We start from the raw sequence: 22,752 nt of genomic DNA, 5'->3' as shown, positions 1-22,752 counted from the left end.
AGACAGGAACACTCAGCATGTTTATTAGGTATAGCAAAGAGGGAGGGGTTAGCTAATCTGAGTAAGACGTGTCTGTAGGTTGCTGGTCTTAGGTTATAAACATGGGAGGAAGAGGAAGCTGTGGTTGCTAGTTTTTGTATATAGTTGCACTAAGACACCCCCTCCACCACCACCTCCAACCCCTCAGGAAAGCTCTGCTATCCTTGTGAGCCTGCTCCATATGGGGAACAGCTTTGCTAATGTACAGTGGGTTTGAGGCTTTGAAGTCCTTGTCATGGCTGTGCCCATGTCAGCAATACATATTGACTCAGGACTTCAGTCCTCTCCCTACTTGTGTGCATGCATGTTTGTGCTCGAGTGTACATGAAGGCCAGAGGCTGGCATTGGGTACTTCAGTCTCTACCTTCTTGGTTTATTAAAAAGATTCTTCAACCGAATCTGGTTCATGGGGTAAGCTAGACAGGCATCCTCCTGTCTCTGCTGAGATTACAGGGCTGCATCAGTATACCTGGATTTTGTATGGATACTTAGGGATCTGTGCTCAGGTCCTTGTGTTTGCTCAGCAAGCACTTTACTATTTGAGCCATCTCCACAGCCTTAGAATTGAGACATTTTTTTCTTCTTTTAATATTTTGACTGTATGTGTAATAAAGTTTGTCTGCACATATGTCTATATACCGCATGAGTGCCTGAACTGAGACTTTTTAACCTTTGTGCTTGTACATTTTCTAATGAGGAACATTGCAGTGTTGGTTTGAGTATGCCATTTAAATTTAGCTTTTTGGTAAATATGGACTTTTGTTGCTATGAGTTATAAGATTTTTGGATTTACTGACCTATAGGATTTAAAAGAATGATCTTTTTTATACAGCTGATACTGTGTGATATATGCCCTCTATTTTTTGTAACAGTTACTTTTATTAGTGTTCTGGTTTTGTTAATAGCAAATACATTGCTATTAAAAATGTTAATTGCCCGGCGGTGGTGACGCATGCCTTTAATCTCAGCACTTGAGAGGCAGAGGCAGGTGGATTTCTGAATTCAAGGCCAGCCTGGTCTACAAAGTGAGCTCCAGGACAGCCAGGGCTACACAGAGAAACCCTGTCTCGAAAAACCAAAAAAACAAAAACAAAAAAGTTAATTGGGAAAAATTATGCTAACGTATATTTAATCAATTGTTTTTTAGATGGCAAGATTGTTTTACCAGGCAACTTTCTATACTGTACATTCTATGGACGACTCTGCAAGTTACAAGTGTTGCAAGTGAAAGGGACAGATGGCACAACACTGGGAAAGCCTCAGAGCGCCTCTGGCACTGATGCCCAGGGAATGGCCTCTGAACATTCTAGCATGGAAAGCAGTGATGTGGATCTATCCTTCCAGCTAAGCCAGTTAGATCTGAAAGAACCTCAGAGCCCGTCATCACAGAGTACTCCCTGTAAACCCACTAATGACAGAACTGTGAATAAAGCTGCTGAAGTTTTGTTGGATGTCACACAGAGCCCTAGGGATGGAAGTGGACTTGGACTAGAGGAAAGCACAGGTCTTAAGTGTAGTTTTGACTCACCCAAAGAAGGAAATACACAACCTGTCAGTGAAGAGAAACTACTAAAACCTGTTAGTGCAGGGACAAAGAGCAATACTGACACTTTCTATTTTATTTCTTCAACAACAAGAATCAATCTTCGAAAAATTTGTACAAATTCAAAAGAACAAGACAGTCAGTTCAAAGTAACTTATGACATGATTGGCGGCTTAAACAGTCAGCTGAAAGCAATAAGAGAAATAATTGAATTGCCTCTCAAGCAGCCTGAACTTTTCAAGAGTTATGGTAAATCACCTTCAGTTTTCTGTATTCATGTTTTGTTCAAACTCAAAACATTTAGTTTTACGCTTAAGTAGTTTCTAACCTTCCTGTCCTTATTTCTTTAGTCAAGTGTTAATTGCTTTGGGACATGATAGTGAAATGACTTATTTGCAGTATTTGGTCTTTTAAGTTGTGTGAGTGGCAGGTGAATCTTCTGAGAGCATATTATCTACTGTTGGTGGACTGTATCTCAAAAAGTATCTTGCTATGTTAGATAACATAATGCCTAAAGAAATAAACCAAAGATAGTCATGGTTTAGTTAAAACTTACTAGGAAATGTAGTTCTTTGTGTGTCTATCTTGAAGCAAGTGATTTATGTATTACCCCCTTTTTTTTCCTTTCTCATAAACTTTTATGTTTGTAAAAGGAACTCATGGATTTATATTTGCTAGTGATGTTTGTATTTCTTAAGAATATAAGTTGGAAGTAATTGTGTTCTGATTACTAAATTGTGCTACTTGGGGCAAGACAAAGGCTGTTTTTAAAAAACAAAACCCAAAAATGTACATGATTCCCTTGGTTTGTGGTCTGTAGAGAAAAGGAAAGTCACTAATGGGGCTCAGAGTTTGCAGTAGATAGTACACTTTTGGGAAGTAGGGAAAGGGATGATTCTTAGTTTGTAGTGTAGTACAAGGCAAATTCCCATTTATAATTTACACTGGGAGTTGTATGGCACTTTAGCAAGAACATTAATAATCATACTGAATGCATTGTTTGTTTGTTTTTTCTTGTAGGAATTCCAGCACCTAGAGGGTTATTACTCTATGGTCCTCCAGGTACCGGAAAGACGATGATTGCTAGGGCTGTTGCTAATGAAGTTGGAGCTTATGTTTCTGTAATTAATGGTCCTGAAATTATAAGCAAGTAGGTATATGACTCAGTAAGTAAAGTTAACATTACTAAGTTTATATATCTCAGATGTGGCTCCTTAAAACAGTTGTGTTGTATTCCAACAAGATATTTCATGCATTAAACTATTTTGGAGTATTTTAAATTTGCCCTTTTTTCCTGAGGGTGATTTTATCCATGTGCTTAGCCAGACCTCATACTTTAAATGTTTTTGTGATTATACATGTTCTTCTAAATTTACTTTATAAATTTTATACACACAAAATTTGAAAATAATTTTGAAAGTAATTTTAAGTATTTTAGAAATGCTTGAAAATTCAGACTATCTTTTATAGAAAAAAATCTATAAACAATAAGAGTACATGAACTTTTTTTTTTTTTCTTCCTCATTATAGATTCTATGGTGAGACTGAAGCAAGGTTACGCCAGATATTTGCTGAAGCTACTCTACGGTATTGTTAATATTTGATGCTTTGGAATCTCTGAGACTCTATTTAAGTAAAATAGTAGCACTTTATGCAGAGATAAGTAACACAGATAGTGATGGCCTTAGAGACTGATGGGAGTTTTAAGGCAATGTTATCTAATCTATTTGTGTCTAGTGCTTGATAAAGAACTACTAAATGACATAAAACCTGTCAGTTCCTGGGATCATTTCCAAAGTGTCTTTGCCAAGACGGCATCTTTCTTTAGTAGTTTCAGTGTTCTAGTCTTATAGGAAAGTCTTGTAACCTTTGCATATGTTTTGGTATAGTGTGAGAAATATGGTTCTATCTTCATTCTATATGTGGATATTTACTTTTTTCAGTATCTTTCCCAGCCTTTTTTCTGCCGTGACTGTTTTAGACACTTGTGTTAAAAATTAAATGGCTGTTCTATGTCTTCTATTCTATTCCATAAGTCTGTGTGTGTTTTGTGTCGGTACTATGCTGAGGTTTTCTGTTTTATTTTTCAAGATTTATTTTTATGTGTATGGGTGTTTTGCCTGCAGATAACGTCTGTGCACCACATGCATGCAGTGCCTGTTGAGGCCATAAAAGGGCATTGGATCCCCCAGAACTAGAATTACAGACTGTTGTGAACCTCCATGTGGTATGGGAATTAAACCCAGTTCATCTGAATTGCAGAGCCTTCTCAAGCCCCTGTGCTGTTTTTCTTACTGTGGTTCTGTAGTAGTTTGAAGTCAGAAACTGGTAGCTCCAGTAATCTTCTTTCTGCTTACTATGGCTTTGGATGTAATACTGTGCTTGCTAATGGGGGTCTGCCTTAATTTTATTTCTGTTGCTAAAAATACTCTAATTGAAAGCAATTAAATGGGGTAAGGTTTTGGTTTCTTTCTTAGCTCACAATTCTAGTTATAGTCCATTGTTGTGGGAAAGTCAAGGCAGTAGGAACTTAAAGCAGCTGGTCACATCAAATCCACAGTCAGGAGCAGAGAGAAATGAATACATGCATGGTGATAGCTTGCTTGTGCCCAGCTTGCATTTCCCACTCTTAACAGTTCAGAACATGTGGGGAACATGTGGGGACTGGTGTCTTCTCTATCAGTAACCTTAAAGCAGAGTTCTCAGAGACATGCCTAGAGACTAACTTCATAGATAGTTTCTCACTGTAATTCTAAGATGATTCTGGGTAATGCTAAGCTGACATTCAAAGCTCACTATAGTGGAGTCTTGTTTTTCTGTAGGATTTCTGACATGTGTTGTTTTGTTTTTTGTTTTTTCCTGTCTCTAAAGAATGTCACTGGAGTTTGATAGGAAGTGCATTAAATCTATAGGTTGCTTTTAGTGACTTTTGCAACCATCTTTATAGTATCAACTGTCAATCCATAGCATTGGAAGTCTTTCATCTTCTCATCTTTATCTTCTTTTGTCAGTATCTTCAGGTTTTCTTGTAGAGGATTTTTTCACCAGCTTGGTTAGATCTGTTCTTAGGTTGATTTTGTCCTTTGTTTAAGCAACTGAATAGATATGAATGGGGTTATTTGTCTTAATCTCTCTCTGGGTAAGTGTGTTACTGTATAGATTTTTATGTTGATTTTGTATTGTTACTTTGCTGAAACTGTTTACCATGTCTAAGAGTTTCATGGTGTAGTTTTCAGGGTGCTTATATATAGGATTGTGTTATCTTTGATACAAGTTCCACGTATCCCTACTCCTGTCTGTTTGCACCTCTTTGGTTTCCTTTGTCACTTTTCCTTTCCTTTCTGATGTTGCTGATCCTCAGTGCAACTACCACTGCGTTACAGCCCCAGCTGCCCCTTTATTCTTCTTATCTTACTGCTATGCCTGTGACTCGGTATTGAAAAGGAGTGGAAAGGGTAAGTACATTGGTGGTGTTCCTGGTTTTAGAGGAAATGCTTTCAGTTTTCCCCCATTTTATATGCTGACCAAAGGCTGTCTGGCCTTTATTATATGCCATAAATTGGTTTACTTGGGCTTATGGCTATGGGATCACATGCCAGAGGTACTCTAAGTTTATAAGTTCTACTCTGGGTAGGCCTTCATATTTCTCTGTGCACTTCATTGACAGAGCAGAGCTTCTTGAGCTTGTCAGCATTTGGCCTCAGACTCTGCACAACTGCCTCCTAGGGCTTTGTCTCACTTTAGGTCTGTTTCACATAATAGGTATTTTTCTCAAGATTTTACCCAGCCTTTGCCCATAGTGTCATACATAAAATGGAATTTCCCTTTGCTGACCCATTTGCCAGAAGAATCACTGTCACTGGAAACCTCAAATGGCTTTGAGGCTTATGAGAGCTCTGGCCTTAAGTGTAGGACTGTTGTCTGTGTCTTTTCACCAATCTTCCTTTGAGAGTGGAGGTTGGGGCTGGTTTATCTTTTTTTCTTCCTCTGCTGGTGTAGCTCCTGTCTTTTTTTGTTGTTGTTGTTCTTTGTTTTTGTTTTTCGAGACAAGGTTTCTCTGTAGTCCTGGCTGTCCTGGAACTCACTCTGTAGACCAGGATGGCCCTGAACTCAGAAATCCGCCTGCCTCTGCCTCCCAAGTGCTGGGATTAAAGGCATTCGGCACCACTGCCTGGCTAGCTCCTGTCTTTTTATCCATGTGTTTGAATATCTTGCCGCTACTTCTGTGAATCTTTGAAACTTTTTTCTTTTTCTTTGAAATAGTCTCTATTCTCTTTTACTGACTCTTCTGCTTCCCCAGGTCACAAAGAGGCATTTTATGAAGGCAGATATATGCCGGAATATGAGGTTGATAATGTTACATTAGAATTACTCTTGAGATTTTTTTTTTTGATTTAGCATTTTAGTGTTTTTGTTTTTAATATTGATAAAATTGGAATGTAATGTTATTTTAATTAGAATTTTACACTAAAATTAGATGTTACATATTTAATTTGATTTGTTTTAGACACCCATCAATTATTTTCATTGATGAACTGGATGCACTTTGCCCTAAAAGAGAAGGAGCTCAGAGTGAAGTGGAAAAGAGAGTTGTAGCTTCACTCTTAACATTGATGGATGGCATTGGCTCAGTAAGTACAACACTTGCATTTAGATTATAGAAGAGCAAAACTTCCCAAATGTTTCTAGGTCTGTGAGTATTACAGTAATTTGTTTCAGCAAACTGCTTAATAACTGAGGCCCAATAGTCTGGCATGTTTTTCTATTATGTAAAATAATTTACCATAATGTATTTGTGTGTGTATGCTATACATGATAGTAATTTAAAACCTGAGGCAGGTGTCAATAAATGAATTTTATTGAATTTAAGAAATGATTTCATGAGTCTCCTGGGTATCATGGTATATACTTTAGACCCTTAGGAGACTGAGGAAGGAGGATCATTTCAAGGCCAGCTACATAGTGAGTAGGAGACCAGCCTTGGCTATGTGAGATTGTCTCAGTTATCTTAATTTTAATACATTCATGAGTCTTTTTTCCCCCACCTTGAACTAGGTTTCTGTTTAATTCAGGGTGTTCAGAAAGCTCAGTTATTCTGCCATAGCCTCCTGTATATCACGATTGTAGATATGTGCCACTACAGCCAGTGTTTTGTTATTAGTACAAATACCATGTGTTAATTATGAAAAGGACTGCTATAGAACAGAAGTGAAGGAAAATTCTCTTAGACTTTTCACATTTGTTAATGAGAAAAATGTACTTCGTAGATGAGACTGAAAATGATGACAGTTCTTGGACTCACAGGATGTTAGCACCAAGAGAAATGTTAGAAAGCATATAGTCCCACACTGTCCTTTTGCACATTAAGAAGCAAAAGGAGTGTTTAGTTCTATTTCCCGTTAATGGAAAGTGAATATGTGAAAATAATGTGAAGTTTTGGTATTCACTCAGTAGATGTTTCTTTAAGCAGGCCAGATCTCTTGATTATGCATGACCATGATACAGAAAGCTACATGATGATTGGTCTAAAAGGTCCTTGGTAAGAAAGATGAGTTAGGATCAGTGTTGGAGAATCTTAGATATCGGGCCGTTGGTGGCTTTTTCTCTGCCACTGGGATAAGCATCAGTGAAATAGTATTCTTGTCTTTTGATAGTAGATATCTTAATTTGGTATTTAATCACATAACACTGATATTTTAATCTAAAGACGTTAAAGGGGCTTTTAAATTTATAAGTTCCTAGTAGTTTATGTATTTTCTGATGGTATAACTCACAATTGATGATGTTTTAGTTTTCTTATAAAAAGATTCTTTTAATGCTTATCTCTGAAATTATACATGCCTCTGGATAATGTCTGAAGGTGGCTGAACATGGTGATCATCGTTCTTTATAATTTCCTGTTCTTAACCCCATTTTCAGAGATAAAGATCTTTGTGTATTCAGGGATATTAGTTATGGCTCCATACTTTTCTAGAATTGGAAACTTCATCACAATAAAAAACCAGTACTGGCAAGATGGCTCAGCAAGTGAAGACTTGCCACCAGGCCTGACAACCTGAGTTCCATCCCCAATACATACATGGTGGAAGGAGAGTATCCACTTTTGCAAGCTTCTTTATACACCACAAAATGAGGCTTGGTCAAGTGTTTGCATATACTTCCACTCACAAACACACAGCAAATAAGTATAACTTTAAACTTTTTTTTTTTTTTATAAAGAAGAAAACAGTTGATGTGTGAGAAAGAAATCTTAGATAAGTTGCTAGTTAGGCCTGGTTCTGGTTGAATACTACTTAGGTTGTAATCTTTACTTCTAAGTAGGGGGAAAACTACTTAACTAATAAAAAGCTATCTCTAGTAGAAAGCCTTTTGACTAAACTTTGAAAACCCTGTACTAAAGTTAATAATTTTTCTTTCTTTTGGTTTTTGGAGACAGGGTTTCTCTGTGCAGCCCTGGCTGTCTTGGATCTTGCTCTTATAGACCAGGCTGGTCTCAAATTTAGAGATCCATATGCTTTTGCCTCCAGTGGGATTAAAGGTGTACACCACCACTGCCTGGCTAAAGTTAATAAATGTCTAATAGAAGTTTATTATAAATAAGATTTTATAAATTGGTTAGTAGAAATGTAAGGATTAAGTTTTAATGCTCTAGACCCTTCTGTCCATTCTTTTACACAGAGTTAGTTTTCACCTCTCTGTTTTTGTTTGTTTGTTTGTTTGTTTGGTGGTGGTGGTGGGTTTACAGACAGGGTTTCTCTGCAGTAGTCCAGGCTGTCCTGGAACTCACTCTGTAGACCAGGCTGGCCTCGGAACTCAGAAATCCATCTGCCTTTGCCTCTCAAGTGCCGGGATTAAAGGTGTGTGCCACCACTGCTCGGCTCTCTCTGTTCTTTTAAAATCAATGTGCAATTTATTTTTTTATCTTTTTAGGAAGGAAGTGAAGGACGGGTATTAGTCCTTGGGGCCACAAATCGCCCTCAAGCACTAGATGCTGCACTCAGAAGACCTGGGAGATTTGATAAAGAGATTGAGATTGGCATTCCTAATGCCCAAGACCGGCTTGATATTCTCCAGAAACTACTCCGAAGGGTGCCGCATTTGCTCACTAAAGCTGAGCTTCTGAGGTTGGCAAATAATGCCCATGGTTATGTTGGCGCAGACTTGAAAGCCTTGTGTAATGAGGCAGGTGAGAGTGACCATCTCCTATGCGTCTGTTTGATATTTATATATAGACTGATAATTTATGTTGCTGCTTATTAGTTATAGCTTTAATTTATTTAGTCATAAAATATATTTATTAAAATCTTACTATGAAGAGAACTATGAAGAAGGAAAATCACTCTTTATTTCTACCTTTTCAAGTTCACCACTTCTAACATATTCTAAGATTTATCTCAGCACATGTGTCCATATACACATAAACAGATATGCAGATGTTAATATTGACAACAGTATTGTTACAGAGCAAAACTCAAGAATGGGTGTGTAAGGGCTGTTAACTCATCTGTTGCCTGCTAATGAATATCATAAGGACGTGTGTGTATACACATGTACCATAGAGCATGTATAAAAAGGTCAGAGGATGACTTGAGGTGTCTGATCCTTGCCATTCATTTTACTTGAGATAGAATCTCCTTTTGGCTATAGAGTATACAAGGCTGAATGGCTCTTGAGTTCCTGGAGATTATCCTCCTTTTTCTGCCTCTCTTGCTGCTGCAAATGCTGAGCACAAACATGTGCTCGTACATCCAACTGTACATGGGGTTTAGGGATCCAGCTTCGAGTCCTCAGACTTGCACACCCTTGGCTTTACTCCACTGAGCCATCTTGGCAGCCTCTGTACATACTTCTGAAACTCTTCCTGTGCAGTATTTCAAAGTATATTCAGCTATGGAAAGTATACTTAAATGAAGGTAGCTTTTATAAGCTATTGAACTAGTTGATTCAACAAATTTGTTCAAAATGTTTCCTGAAAAAAGTCCATTTTCCTGAAGGATTTCATTCTCTTAAACTTCTGAAAATGAGGCATCTCTGTAATCTTAGATGTATCCCCAAGTCTCTGATGGTATGTTTTCATTTCCTCATATTCTGGGTTCTCTTTGTTTCCACTGTTGATTCGAGTTTGTCATTTGTAGAGAAATGGCATGAGGAGACTGCTCCCAGCCTGCTAGCTGTAAGTTGACTGAAAGATATCTGAGAATCTCAGCATACTGGGACAAAGAGTAAGCATACTTTCTCTTCAGAGAATCCTGTTCTGTCAAGCAAGCTGCATGTCTGAGGAATTAGCCTTCACCATCCTTTTCTCATGAGAAAGTAACTTTGTTTTTCATTATAAGAAGCAACACATCTAAGAGTTGGACTGCTGGCAGATTTCTTAGTCTGCAAGATTTGGGTCACTTTGAACCAAGATAAGATATTGCTAGGGAAACAGCACCTGATGAGAACTAGAAAACTGTGGGAAATATTTATTCTTCTTTGCCTTTAAAAGAAGCTGAAACTTTGAATAAACTGCGCTGGTTGCCTTGGCTGTGTATCCTGGTTAACATGGCTCTACCCTTGGGACCCCAACACATTAGACTTTGACAGTCATCTTATATTTTCATTGATATGCTTTCAAAAAGGTTTAATTCTTGTGGGAATGGAAGAAATTCGTTTCTAAATGAGAAATTTCACTATTTAGAGCTTTAATTTTGAATGGCAGTAAACTTTTGTGCATAAGTCACTAATTTATATTTGTACAATTTATTACCTTTGAAGATTGTTTCATTCTTTTCATCCCTTTAAACATTACATTTAAATTTTGTTTTTATGTGTTTGTTAAATGGGGTCTTCTAGAGCTACAAGTAGTTACAGGTAGTTGTGAGCCACTTAAGGGGTTGCTGGGAGCAGAACTCAGGTCCTTTGTAGCAGATGCTCTTCACTGCTGTGTCATTTCTTTAGCCCTTGTTTTATTCTTTTATCTGTCCCATATAAGTATGGGAAGACAAGGAAAATAAATTGAGAGGGGAAACGTTAACATGTTATTTTACTTTTGATGAAAAAAAGTAATTCTTTTAATTCTTTCTAGCAATTACCATAATTTTCAGGTTGGAGGACTGCTGGGTGGGGAAGGTGGTAGGCATGTGGTTTGGCCTCTAAAAGTCAAGTCCTAAAACACATGTATTTCAGGATAGTGTGACTTTACAGTTTAATTATAGAATCTATATAATTTTTTTTTAAAAGCAAGTATTTTCTGCTCTGATTTACCTAACCTGTGTTATTCTAGGTTAGTACTTACTCAACTGTGATACCATAGCTTTTAGAAAGATTGATGGTAGAACTATAGTATCCAGTGTGTTAAATTAATTGTTTAGATATGTTATTCTGAATGCTAATATATATTATAATATTGATATCATTCTTTTATCTTTATGTAGCATAATAAATTAACTTTAAGCACAGGGTGCCATGCAGAAGGGTAATAAATGAATAGATTTTTAATTTTTAAAAATTTATATGTATGGGCATTTTGCCTGCGTGTATGTCTTTTATCACATGTGTGTCTGGTGACTGAAGGCTGCAAAAGGTATTAGATCCCCTGTGACTGGAATTACAGACAGTTGTGAGCTGCCATATATGGGCTGCGAAAACTCCCTGTCTTCTGGAAGAGCAGCCAGGGTTCTACTGCTAAGGCTTCTCTCCTGCCACATGAATAGGTTTTGAGGAACGTTGAGTAAATTTGTTTTTAAAATCAACTTTGTGGTCTTAGTCAAGTTTGAGCCTTATTCTTCTCTATCTGTGAATTGAGAGAATTATGGAAGATAGCATTGGGGTGATAGTGCAACCATGAATTTCATTGGATAAGGGAAAGGGAGAAGATGACAGAGAAACACCTAAGCTACTCACCAAGCCTGCTGTGGTCTCACGGAGAATCCCCAGAGTATGGATTTCCAGGCTGTTCCACAGTTTATTGGACTGATGCTGCATTTGATGTTGTATTTATTCTAAACTTGTGATAACTTCTGAGCTTCTCTATATCTATCTCAAGTTTGCTGCTATCCTAATATGAAAATTGGAAATATTACAATATTATTGACCTAACTGGACTTTTTGTTGTCTTATCAGTTATAATAGTCAAACTTATTCCAGATGTTAGAAGTTGAGCTAGTGCAATGTGCTGTGCACAACTTGTCCAGAGATTTCTGTTTTGAAGCTCACCTTTGTAAACAAAAAGCTTTTTAAATATTGTATCTCAAATGGACAGGCTGCTTACAAGGTAGACTCTCTTATTTTTAATGTTAGTATGTATCATCCTGGGCTCAGGCTGCTTTTTCTTTTCTTTTTTTTCTTTTCTTCTTTTTTTTATTTTTTACATCCTGCTCACAGCCCCCTTCCCAGTGATCTCCCCCCCCCCCAAACACACACACAGTCCTTCTCCCATACTCCCTCCCCTTCTCCCCTGAGAGGTTCCCCCCACCCCCTACTTCAAGTCTTTGTGAAGCTAGGCACTTCTTCACCCACTGAGACCAGACAATGCAGCCCAGCTAGAACATCCCTTGTACAGGCAACAGCTTTTGGGATAGTCTTCATTCCAATTATTCAGGGCTCACATAAAGACCAAGCTGCACATCTGCTACATATGTGCAGGGAGGCCTAGGTCCAGCCTATATGTTCTTTGGTTGGTGGTTCAGTCTCTGAGAGCCTCAAGGGTCCAGGTTAGTTGACTGTGTTGGTCCTGCAGTCCTTCCTTCTATAATTCCATAAGAGTCCCCAAGCTCCATCCACTGTTTGGCTCTGGGTGTCTGTATCTGTTTTAGTCAGCTTCTGGGTGGAGCCTCTCATAGGACAATGTGCTCCTGTCTGCAAGAATAGCAGAGTATCATTTGTAATGTTAGGGATTGGCGCTTGCCCATGGGATGGATCTCAAGTTGCGCAGGTTATTGGTTGGCCATTCCCACAGTCTCCTTCATCCTCATCCCTCCATTTCTTGTAGACAGGATAAATTTTAGGTTGAAAGTTTTGTGGGTGGGTTGGTATTTCTATTGCTCTACTGGGGTTCTTGCCTGGCTACAGGAAGTGGGCTTTTTAAGTTCCATATCCACAATGCAGTGAGTCACATTTAGGTTGTTTTTCTAACTTAACTAGTTGCATAGCCTTTTTTCCCCTTGGATTTTATAATGTTTTAAATTAACAGCATAGATAAGCAGAGTGCACTCTTGGAAAACATAAAATGTTAGTTATATAGTGGTGATGTGAATTATGTAAACTATGTTGAACATTGGAAGATAGCAACAGTGTTTTCCAAAAATAGAGATTTATTCTAAACTTTCCTTCCAAGGCTGCATGTACCATTTCAGGAGAATGACTATAAGTATAAGAGCTTGATTTCTGGAAGCAGTGGGCTGTTGTTTTGTTTTTAAAGAAAGGAAGTAATTTGCTTTTCATTGCTGAGAATTTATCTCAGTATTTATGTTGATTATACATCGTTTCAACAAACTGGGGTCTCTTTAGGATAGTTTCATAAAATAGAAGGGATTCAAACTTACTTACCCAGTGGCTTTATCATTTTAGCACTTACATTTGTTTACTAGTAACACTAAATCTGATTTTTATAACTCATAGAAATTCTTACCTATAGTATCCAGATCTCTGAGATGTTCATATTTGCCACTTTCCCCTACATTCCTGAACTGGCTTAATCAAAAAAAAAAAAAAAAAAAAAAACAACCCCAGCTCCCTTGTACTCAATAGTGTACCTGTTATCAAAAGTTCTCTTTTGACATTTTTCACCAAATTTTAAATTCTACCAATTTTTTTTCTATATTTGAATTAAAATACTGATTCTATTTTTTAAAAAAATCAGTATTTTAGAGCATAGGGAACTAGCTTGGTTACATAGTTTGGGTTTCTGTTGCTGTGAAGAGGCACCATGACCATGGCAGCTCTTTGCTCTTCATGATGTCTTTGGAGGATCAAAAATTAATAATCAGATATATTATATATATATATATTATAAATATATTCAATTCATCAGTTGTGTCTTACTTAAGAAATTGTGTTCGCTGAGTGTAGCTCAGTGATAAAGTGCTCACCTAATGTGCATGAAGCTCTCGGTCCATCCCCAGCACTTTGGAATACAGCTAGCAGTGGTGGTCAAATGTAGTGTCATGACTATTTTGTCTTACCTGGTGTACTGGCTATTTTTGTGTCAACTTGACACAGCTGGAGTTATCACAGAGAAAGGAGCTTCAGTTGAGGAAATGCCTCCATGAGACCCAACTGTAAGGCATTTTCTCAATTAGTGATCAAGGGGGAAAGGCCCCTTGTGGGTGGGACCATCCCTGGGCTGGTAGTCTTGGGTTCTATAAGAGAGTAGGCTGAGCAAGCCAGGGGAGGCAAGCCAGTAAAGAACATCCCTCCATGGCCTCTGCATCAGCTCCTGCTCCCTGACCTGTCTGAGTTCCAGTCCTGACTTCCTTTGGTGATGAACAGCAGCATGGAAGTGTAAGCCGAATAAACCCTTTCCTCCCCAACTTGCTTCTTGGTCATGATGTTGTGCAGGAATAGAAACCCTGACTAAGACAAATTGGTACCAGCAGAGTGGGGTATTCCTGTGACAACCTGACCATGTTTTGGGGAGGACTGTGGAAGGACTTTGGAACTTTGGGCTTGAAGATCCATTCGTTGTTAAGAGCTCTGTCAGATGTTGTGTAGGAGCTTGGAAGATAATGTTGAGAACAGTGCAGAAGATGGAAGTCTGGTTTGTGAAATTTCAGAGGGAAAATTAAAGACTTTTCAGGGCCATTGCTGTTTTGATTGTGAAGATTTTGTAGTTCTGGTTAGCTGGGGCTGAAGAATCAGCTGTGATTAACAAGATACCAGAACTACTAAAGCAAAAACTTTGCATTACTGGGACTATTGATGCTGGTTAGCTGGAGCTAAGAAATTAGCGGTGATTAAGAAGAGACCAGCATCGTTGAGGTGACATCTTCTGGGAAGTGTTTTCTGAAAGCACAAAGAGGCTGTGTTCCAGAGATAGGCAAGGTTGTACTCCTTCTGCAGCGGGACTTGGTAATGTGTAAGGGTCACCCAGGTGGTACTGGTTTTGAAGGCATGAAGGGGTCATGCAGAGGAGCTGAGGCTCGGCACTGTGAGAGGCCATGGAAGGCCATTGGTGAAGGTGCAGCCTCAGTTGCAATTGAAGGCCCAGGACTGAAGGGGTCATGCAGTGTTTTGGAGATGCCAGTACCATGAGATGACCACCAAGAGCAGCAGCAGCAGTGGAGTATAGGCATCTGGAGCCTAGAGGACGACGTGTGTGCTACAAAGGGCATGGCTGGAGAAGTGACCCAAGCCCTTGGAGGAGCCCAGAAGATCGTGAGTTGGATCCCAGACGTTGGACGGTTGGAGATTGAATTTTGCTTTGATTTTGACTGTGCCCTGATATTTTCCCCCTTGAAGGAAGAAACTGTTTTAGTGGAACCCACAGTTAAGAGACTTTTAATTGTAAAAAGACTTTGGATTTTAAAAGAGATGTATATTTTAAAGAGATTGAAATTTTAAGAATATGTAAAGACTGTGGGACTTTTAAAGTTATTTAGATCTTGGGGATGAGTAAGAATGTAAGGGTTGAGGCTTACTAGTGATGTGTTTGTGTGTCAAGTTGACAAGGGGTCAATTGTACTGGCTATTTTTGTGTTAACTTGACACAGCTGGAGTTATCACAGAGAAAGGAGCTTCAGTTGAGGAAATGCCTCCATGAGACCCAACTGTAAGGCATTTTCTCAATTAGTGATCAAGGGGGAAAGGCCCCTTGTGGGTGGGACCATCCCTGGGCTGGTAGTCTTGGGTTCTATAAGAGAGCAGGCTGAGCAAGCCAGGAGAGGCAAGCCAGTAAGGAACATCCCTCCATGGCCTCTGTATCAGCTCCTGCTCCCTGACCTGTCTGAGTTCCAGTCCTGACTTCCTTTGGTGATGAACAGCAGCATGGAAGTGTAAGCCGAATAAACCCTTTCCTCCCCAACTTGCTTCTTGGTCATGATGTTGTGCAGGAATAGAAACCCTGACTAAGACACCTGGACTTCTGGATACCTTATTCTTTGCTTTCACATCGATACCTGTAACTCATTCACTTCTTCCATTTGGATATTCGCTGACTAGCAAAATTCACTGAAATGTTCAGTTCTGTTTTGCACTAAGACTGAGTCTGCTCTGGATTCTGTGTTTATCAGTCTGTTAATTTTATATAAAATACTAAGATTTGTGTGTGTGTGTGTATTTTATCTACATGCCTGTTTTTTCTGTGTTTGGAAACATGCATAGAATTTTAAGTTTAGATTCTTAGTCTCTCTATAACCCCATAAAATGTTTTGAAAAAAGATTAATTATCTCTCCTTCTCTCTCCCTTTCCCCCTCCTGTACCCCCTCCCCCTCCCCCTCTCTTGCCTCTCTCCCTCCCTCTCCCCCTCCCTCTGTCCCCCTCCCTCTCCCTCACCCTCACCCTCTCCCTCTCCGGGCTGGGGATCAAACCCAGAATCATTTACTCATTTCAGTTGTACGTAAATTCCTTTATTTTCCATGTATAACACTATTACAGTTTTCTTTCTACATATAATGATTTCTATGACATTTTTTTTCTCTTGACTTATGTACTAAATGCTAGGAATTTTAAAATACATGTGGAAGCCAGAGATAGACCTTGGTTGTCTTCTCTCTCTTTTCACCATACTGTTTGAGACAGTCTCTCAGCAAACCTGGAGTTCACTGATACTCTAGATTGGCTGGCCGGCAGGACATTGAGATCCTTCTGGTCCATGCTGGGATTTCAGGGGCATGCCGTAACACACCTTTGTTTACACATGTGTGCTGGGATTCAAACTTAGGCAGTATAAAATTTTTCCATTTTGTGCTCAGAACTAAGGCTACAATGTTGTTATGCTATGTAGCACATAGAAACACTGCAAAGATTCATTATGCATTGAATTTTGAATTAACTGTTGCATGTTCAGAAATTTAACCATTGCCAGATGTTTTTGTTAACCCCACATTCAGTTATAAGACCTTATATAAAGTTACCGCTCACAGATAAGAATCTGGGCTCTAAACTCTTGTTACAGTTCTATAGACTGAAACTTCATACCTGGCATTTGAAAGGGGTAGTTGGATATTCAGTCTTGTCAGTGTTTGAAGTGTAAACAAATACCAAAGCAAAGAACTTAGCATATTTGATGATTCTGGTTAGAGCCATCTTTTAAGTTTTTTACATCTCTAAATTTTATTTTCTTGAGTATTTTTAATAGATTATTTCTGTGATACTCTATTCCTGTTACTTCACTATTCTAAGAAAAACAAAGCCAAACAAACAAACAAACAAACAAACAAAACAGTTCCTTCTAGTTCTCCAAATTGTAAACTTTACTGAGTGAGCCTTCTGCCTTCATTCTTCCATCTCCAGTCTCTCTTAGTACCCTCATAAAAGTACCACCCAGTACAGACGTGTGTGCCGAAGTCTCAAGTCGTCTCGTGTCTTGTGTTCGAGAATCACATTTCCAAGTACCAACTGAATAATTCCTTTCAGATCTTCCTGTAATCTCCCTAAACTTTTGGCTTGGCTTTAGTGTACTCAGAAAAAAGATCAGTGGCAGAAGGCTTGTTACTATTGTACTTGTTTTAATGACACCCTAAATGTTATTTTATGTTTGCAGAATACCTGTCCTCTCATATGTAATTTTGGTTTGTCATGCTTCTACTGCCTAACTTAAGCACTTGAGTTTGCTTTAATCTGTGTCCCCTTCACCCTTAATCTCACCCTTCATGCTATATATACTTTAAGTACAAAATATTGTAAATGCTATAATACCCACAGAGTCTGGGGTTAGTACTGTTGTTACCTTGTTGGTATTTATGGAATAAGTGATCAGTTTTGTTTTATTCTCCTCTTTGTAGGTCTGCATGCCTTGCGAAGAGTCCTGAGGAAACAGCCTAACCTCCCTGATAGCAAGGTGGCTGGCATGGTGAAGATTACTCTAAATGATTTCTTACAGGGGATGAATGACATCAGGCCTAGTGCTATGAGAGAGGTAGCAATTGATGTCCCAAATGTGAGTAATTAATACTCTCTGCCAGCCTTACTATTAGAATAATATTCTTAAGGAAACTGAGTCTCTAAAATGACTGACTTACTAGGTTAACCTTTTAATAAAATACATGTTTTAAGTACAGCGTGCTTTTGAGATATTGAAAGCTGAAGTTCTATGGTAACTCAGAGAGGCCCTCTTGTATGTCCTTTACCTGGATTTTCTCTTGTGATAGCATCTTGTAAAACTGGCTCTGACTGGGACTGCCTCACGTTCATTTGAATAACTGGTGTATATAGGCCTGTGGAGTTTATTAGATGCAAAGACTTGTGCTTATATCACCACATTCAAATCACCTCAAGAGTTCTACGTTTTTATAATCATACCCAACTCAGTCCTATCGCATTTTTAAACTTTATTATTTTAAAAAAATACATAAATGAAATCATGCTGGATATAACCTTTTAGAATTAGCTTTTTCACTTAACATAATTCCCTGGAAATTATAACCTCTTTGGGGTGGGTCACATGTCAGATACATTACTGTTCTTAACAGTACAAAAATTACAGTTATGAAGTAGCAACAAAAATTTTTTTGCGGTTGGGACACCACAACATGAAGAACTTTATTAAAGAGTCGCAGTATTAGAAATGTTGAGAATCACAAATAGTGATCCAAATAGTTCTCTCTCTCTGTGTCCCTGTGTGTGAGTGTATGTGTGTGTGTGTGTGTGTGTGTGTGTGTGTGTGTGTGTGTGTAATATATTTCTTTTTTTTATTTCAGTGGTAAAGTCAGCTTTATGCTACTAAATCAAAATACCCAGGAATAGATTTGATAAAAGAAATATTTTCTTTTGTTCATGCTTTGATAGAATTTCAGTTGTTTGTTCTTTGGAGACAGGGCCTCCCAAGAGTCCAATCTAGTTGAACTCACTGTTTAGTGAGGATGGCCATGGTTCCTTCTGCCTCTAAAGGACTTGGGATTGGGGCAGAGGGGAGATAGGTGTTTGTATGTGTGTGCATGTGCATATGCTTGTATGTAAGTGTGCATACATAGGTGTATATGTGGAGATTGGATGTCAGTGTTGATATCCTCCTTAGTTGGTTTCCACTTTATTTTTGAGAAAGTGTCTTTACGAACCTGGAGCTCATCCTTTCAACTTGGATGGCTAATAAGCTCCAAGGGTCTGTCTTTGCCTCCCCGGGACTTGGATTACAGATATGCATTGGCACATCTGGCTTTTTATATGGGTCCTGGAGTTCCAGACTCAGGTCCTTGTGTTTGTATTAAAAATACTTGATTTACATAGCCAGTTTCCTCACGCCTGCCTCAGGTTTCTTGGTTTCAACTATTGTTGGTTTTCAGAGGCAGAGGGGTAGGATTAAATAGCAAAGAAAACTTCTCTCCTTTGTAAGCTGGGGAATGAAAGTGAGAAAGTGAGGGACCAGTTTACCTTACAGGCACATCCCTTGTGAGGTGAAACCTCTCAGTAGGCTTTATTGTGTAATGTTTCTGTCACTGTCCGAGGCATTTAATACATTGGTCTTTGAGGGAGGTTTTAGGATCCAAACCATAACAATATTCTATAATAAATACATTTGTTGATGATATCTGTTGCCTCTAGCTTTTTACTACTGTGAATGAGCTGGTATGAGCTGGTATTCTATGAATGTAAGGTGTTTTTTTTTTTTCCTCGCTTGAATAGATTATCAAGAAAGAATAAAATTTAAATTGATAGAATGGGTTGTATGTTGGCTTTTTTTTTTTTTTTTTAAGTAAGGTTAGTTTTCTTTGAAAATATTAGCTTAATTTTACAACAGACAAGTTTGACCCTTATCAACTAAAGATATTTAATGTTTCTTCAGAGTTTATTACACACAATTTCACAGGAACAGAAAGTACCAATTATGTGTGGATTTAGCTGTGCTTGATTCAAGAAAAATGACCTGGATGATCAATAGTAATAATTGTTGCTAGAAATGAGCTTACTGCCATGTTGTTTTCTATTTTATAGTTCCTTTGTTCTACTGTTGCCTTCCTTTGTGCTGTGAGGATTTTTTGCAGCAGTGTCTTGATTCCTTCCTTATGACTTACCTGTTACAGGTTTCTTGTGATTAGGCTTACGTCTGATTTCTAATAGCTCAAAGTGTATTTTAAGCCAGTAAATGCAGTTGCACCATTACACCTTCAGTAATACTCATGTCATGCTTAACATCATTGTTATATCAGCTGTCTTTACAAGTTACTATAATTAATTTACTACTAGTACTTCTGTCCTTTAGGTTCATAGTAAAGTTAATGATATATGCACATTGTTAACAGGATTACACTATCTGAATCTTAGTATGTTGTTACCTTAATAGGGAATATATATTTATTTGTTAGCATCATTTTATTTCAAATTGGAAAATGCCAATTACCATTTCTTACAAGACAGATCTAGTTATTTTTGCTCATCTGATAAAGTTCTTCATTTTTCTTCATTTCTGAAGCCCTTCTCTCCCACTTTTAATATAGCATTCTTGGTGGACTATTTTGTAAACCATATCTTCTAGTGCTAGGAACCTGGCTGTGGTAGAGCATTTGCCTGTCATGCCCAAGGCCAGGCCCTGTTTCCATTCTCAGTTCTACAAAGCAAAATGTCATCTCAGCCTTTCTGGCCTGCAAGGTTTCTGCTAAGCCCTCATTGGGGATGAAGGAAGGATGCAGTGTGCAAGATGATCAGCTTTTCTCTTGTTGCTTCAGGATCCAGTGACATTTGAACACTTGTTAATGATTAGATAAATCTTCATATTTATTGTATTTGAAGTCTTCAGGGATTTTCTCAGTCTGAATGCCCACTTGCCTATGCAAAGTTGGGAAGTTTCCTGCCATTATATCTTTAAGCACTAACTCAGCTCTCACCCTCTTTCTTTGCCCCTTCTAGAACTTTTTATGTTCTTATGTTCATTTGTTTGGTGGTGTTCCATGAGTCCTGTAGGCTCTTTTCACTTCTTTTTCTCACTGTGATTGGTAATTTCAAAAGATTTGTCAACTACTGTGCTGTTCTTTCAACTGCTTGATACTCTATTGACATTTTTAATTTGTTGTTCAGTTTTAGAATTTCTTTCAATTTTTTTTCTTTAATTTTTTTCCTTTTACTGAAAATAGGTTCTTTTCTCATACAAAATATATCTTGATTATATATTTCTCACTCCCTCTATTTCTGTCAGTTCCTCCTTATCTCCCCTCCCTCCCATTCTCTTCCTTCCCTTTTTATGATTAGAAAAGAACAGGCTTCTAAGATAACAACTAAACATGACAAAATAAAATAAAAGCAAAACCTATCATATCAAAGTTGGACAAAGCAACCGAACAAAAGGAAAAGAATCCTAAGAGCAAGCACATAAGTCAGAAATCCATTCGTTCTCACACTCAGGAGTCCCAGGAAAAAAAATACTAAGCTAAAAGCTGTAATATATATGCAGAGGACCTGGTGCAAACCTATGCAGGCCCTGTGCTTGCTGCTTCAGGCTCTGTGAGGTCATATGAGCTGTGCTCAGTTGATTCAGATGGCCTTGTTCTCCTGATACTGGAAGAAAGCCTTGTTTGGTAACAAGAGATGGCCATGTTGAGACTTTGCATCCCCCATTATTAAGGCACCTCATTAAGATCACCTTTATATATTTTAGGAAGTTTCTACTGTACTAGGTTTCCATATCATTCCTCAAATGCCCTTCAGTTTCAGCTGTCTTGCCCCCCATTCTCTCTCTTTACAGTATTTACCTTTCCCCTCCCCACCTGCTCTCCTCTTTTCTTCCCATTTGCCCCCAGTCTGATTATAAAATCTGTTATATTGCTCCCGGGAATCCATGTGTCCACCCTAGACCCTTCCTCTATGCCTAACTTCTCTCAGTCTATGGACTGTAGCTTGGTTACTAGTCACTGTGTTCTTCAGCGTTAGAATTTCTGTTTGGTTCTTTATGTTTCTCCTTTGAATACCCTTGGTTATATATTACTTTCTTGATTTTATGTAATTATATACCTTTGGTCCCTTACAATTCCTTGATCTTTTTAAGATGACTATTTTCAAGGGTTTGCTCATTTGTATGTAGTTTCCCAGGTGTTGTTATTTTTAAACATGCATTGATCCATCATGTTCTAGATATTAAGGTATAGCACAAGTGATTTAATTTGTCCCTTTGGTGGTATTGTTTTCTTAATTATTTGTGATCATTGTGGCCTTTTGATGTTATTTACGTAGGAGAAGAAGTAGATAATTCTTCTGATTTTTACAGATTAGCTTCTTCAAGAAACGTCTTCTCCAGTTATCCTATTAGGAGATTAAAGGTTCTGCATGCCAATTGCTGCTCAAGCTCACGTGATCTAGATCATCTGGATCAGCAAATGGGTAGACTTGACATTTTGTTCTATGAGTTCTGGCCTAAAACCTCAGTCTGCAGGACTGATGATGTAGAATGGTGAGATGATAGGCCTAGAGCCTGAGCCCTCAAGACTGGTGCTGGGGTAGTTAAAGTAAAACTATAGGAATAGGCATAAAGCCTAAGGCCAGCTTGGGTCTGTGAAAGCTGTTTGATGTAGTAGTGTGTGGCCCAGTGCATCAGTGCCTCTAGCCTAACTGTAAAGTTCTAGCACCTCAAATAAGCCCACATCAATGTGAGGGAGATGGCTATCAAGTTAATGTCACTTCTGAAGTAAACATTGCTTGAATCCTGTTTTATGGGTAACACACCACTTCTATAAACCATAAGAAGTCTGTTTCACTAATTAGATATTCACAATGTACTGCTGTGTTGTTGTTTTTTTTCTGGCACTTTTTTTTTTTTGTTTGTATGGTTGGTTGTTTTGAGACAGGGTTCACTTTTTTTTTTTGTTTGTATGGTTGGTTGTTTTGAGACAGGGTTTTTCTGTGTCGCCCTGGAATTCACTCTGTAGACCAGGCTGGCCTCGAACTCAGAAATCTGCCTGTCTCTTAGCTCATAGAAAGGGCTAATTGTTTTTTAATTTTGAAGTGCTCAAGTCAAAAGATGAAACTGATTTGCCTTTAAGAATTGTAGTGGTTATAACAAACAACACAAAAATGTCCTAAAAATGATGAGTAATTATGATAGTTA

At 38.2% G+C, this 22,752-nt stretch overlaps 1 protein-coding gene across 3 annotated transcripts in view; it reads left to right on the top strand.

Moving 5' to 3' along the window:
- Afg2a (AAA ATPase AFG2A) overlaps window positions 1-22,752 on the top strand; it is a 172,075-nt gene that overhangs the window by 10,158 nt on the left and 139,165 nt on the right. For all 3 annotated transcript variants that reach the window (XM_029474938.2, XM_021157763.2, XM_029474939.2), the window contains exons 5-10: window positions 1,187-1,831; window positions 2,603-2,732; window positions 3,113-3,169; window positions 6,090-6,213; window positions 8,513-8,768; window positions 17,507-17,661. In XM_029474938.2, the coding sequence (XP_029330798.1) occupies window positions 1,187-1,831; window positions 2,603-2,732; window positions 3,113-3,169; window positions 6,090-6,213; window positions 8,513-8,768; window positions 17,507-17,661 (1,367 nt within the window). The remainder of the gene's footprint in view (window positions 1-1,186; window positions 1,832-2,602; window positions 2,733-3,112; window positions 3,170-6,089; window positions 6,214-8,512; window positions 8,769-17,506; window positions 17,662-22,752) is intronic.

This window comes from Mus caroli, unplaced genomic scaffold (genome assembly GCF_978045245.1).
Source record: "Mus caroli unplaced genomic scaffold, Mus_caroli_1 scaffold_3, whole genome shotgun sequence".
Lineage (NCBI taxonomy): Eukaryota > Metazoa > Chordata > Mammalia > Rodentia > Muridae > Mus > Mus caroli.
Note: the sequence above shows the minus strand (reverse complement) of the source record. Positions and strands in the feature narration are given on the sequence as shown.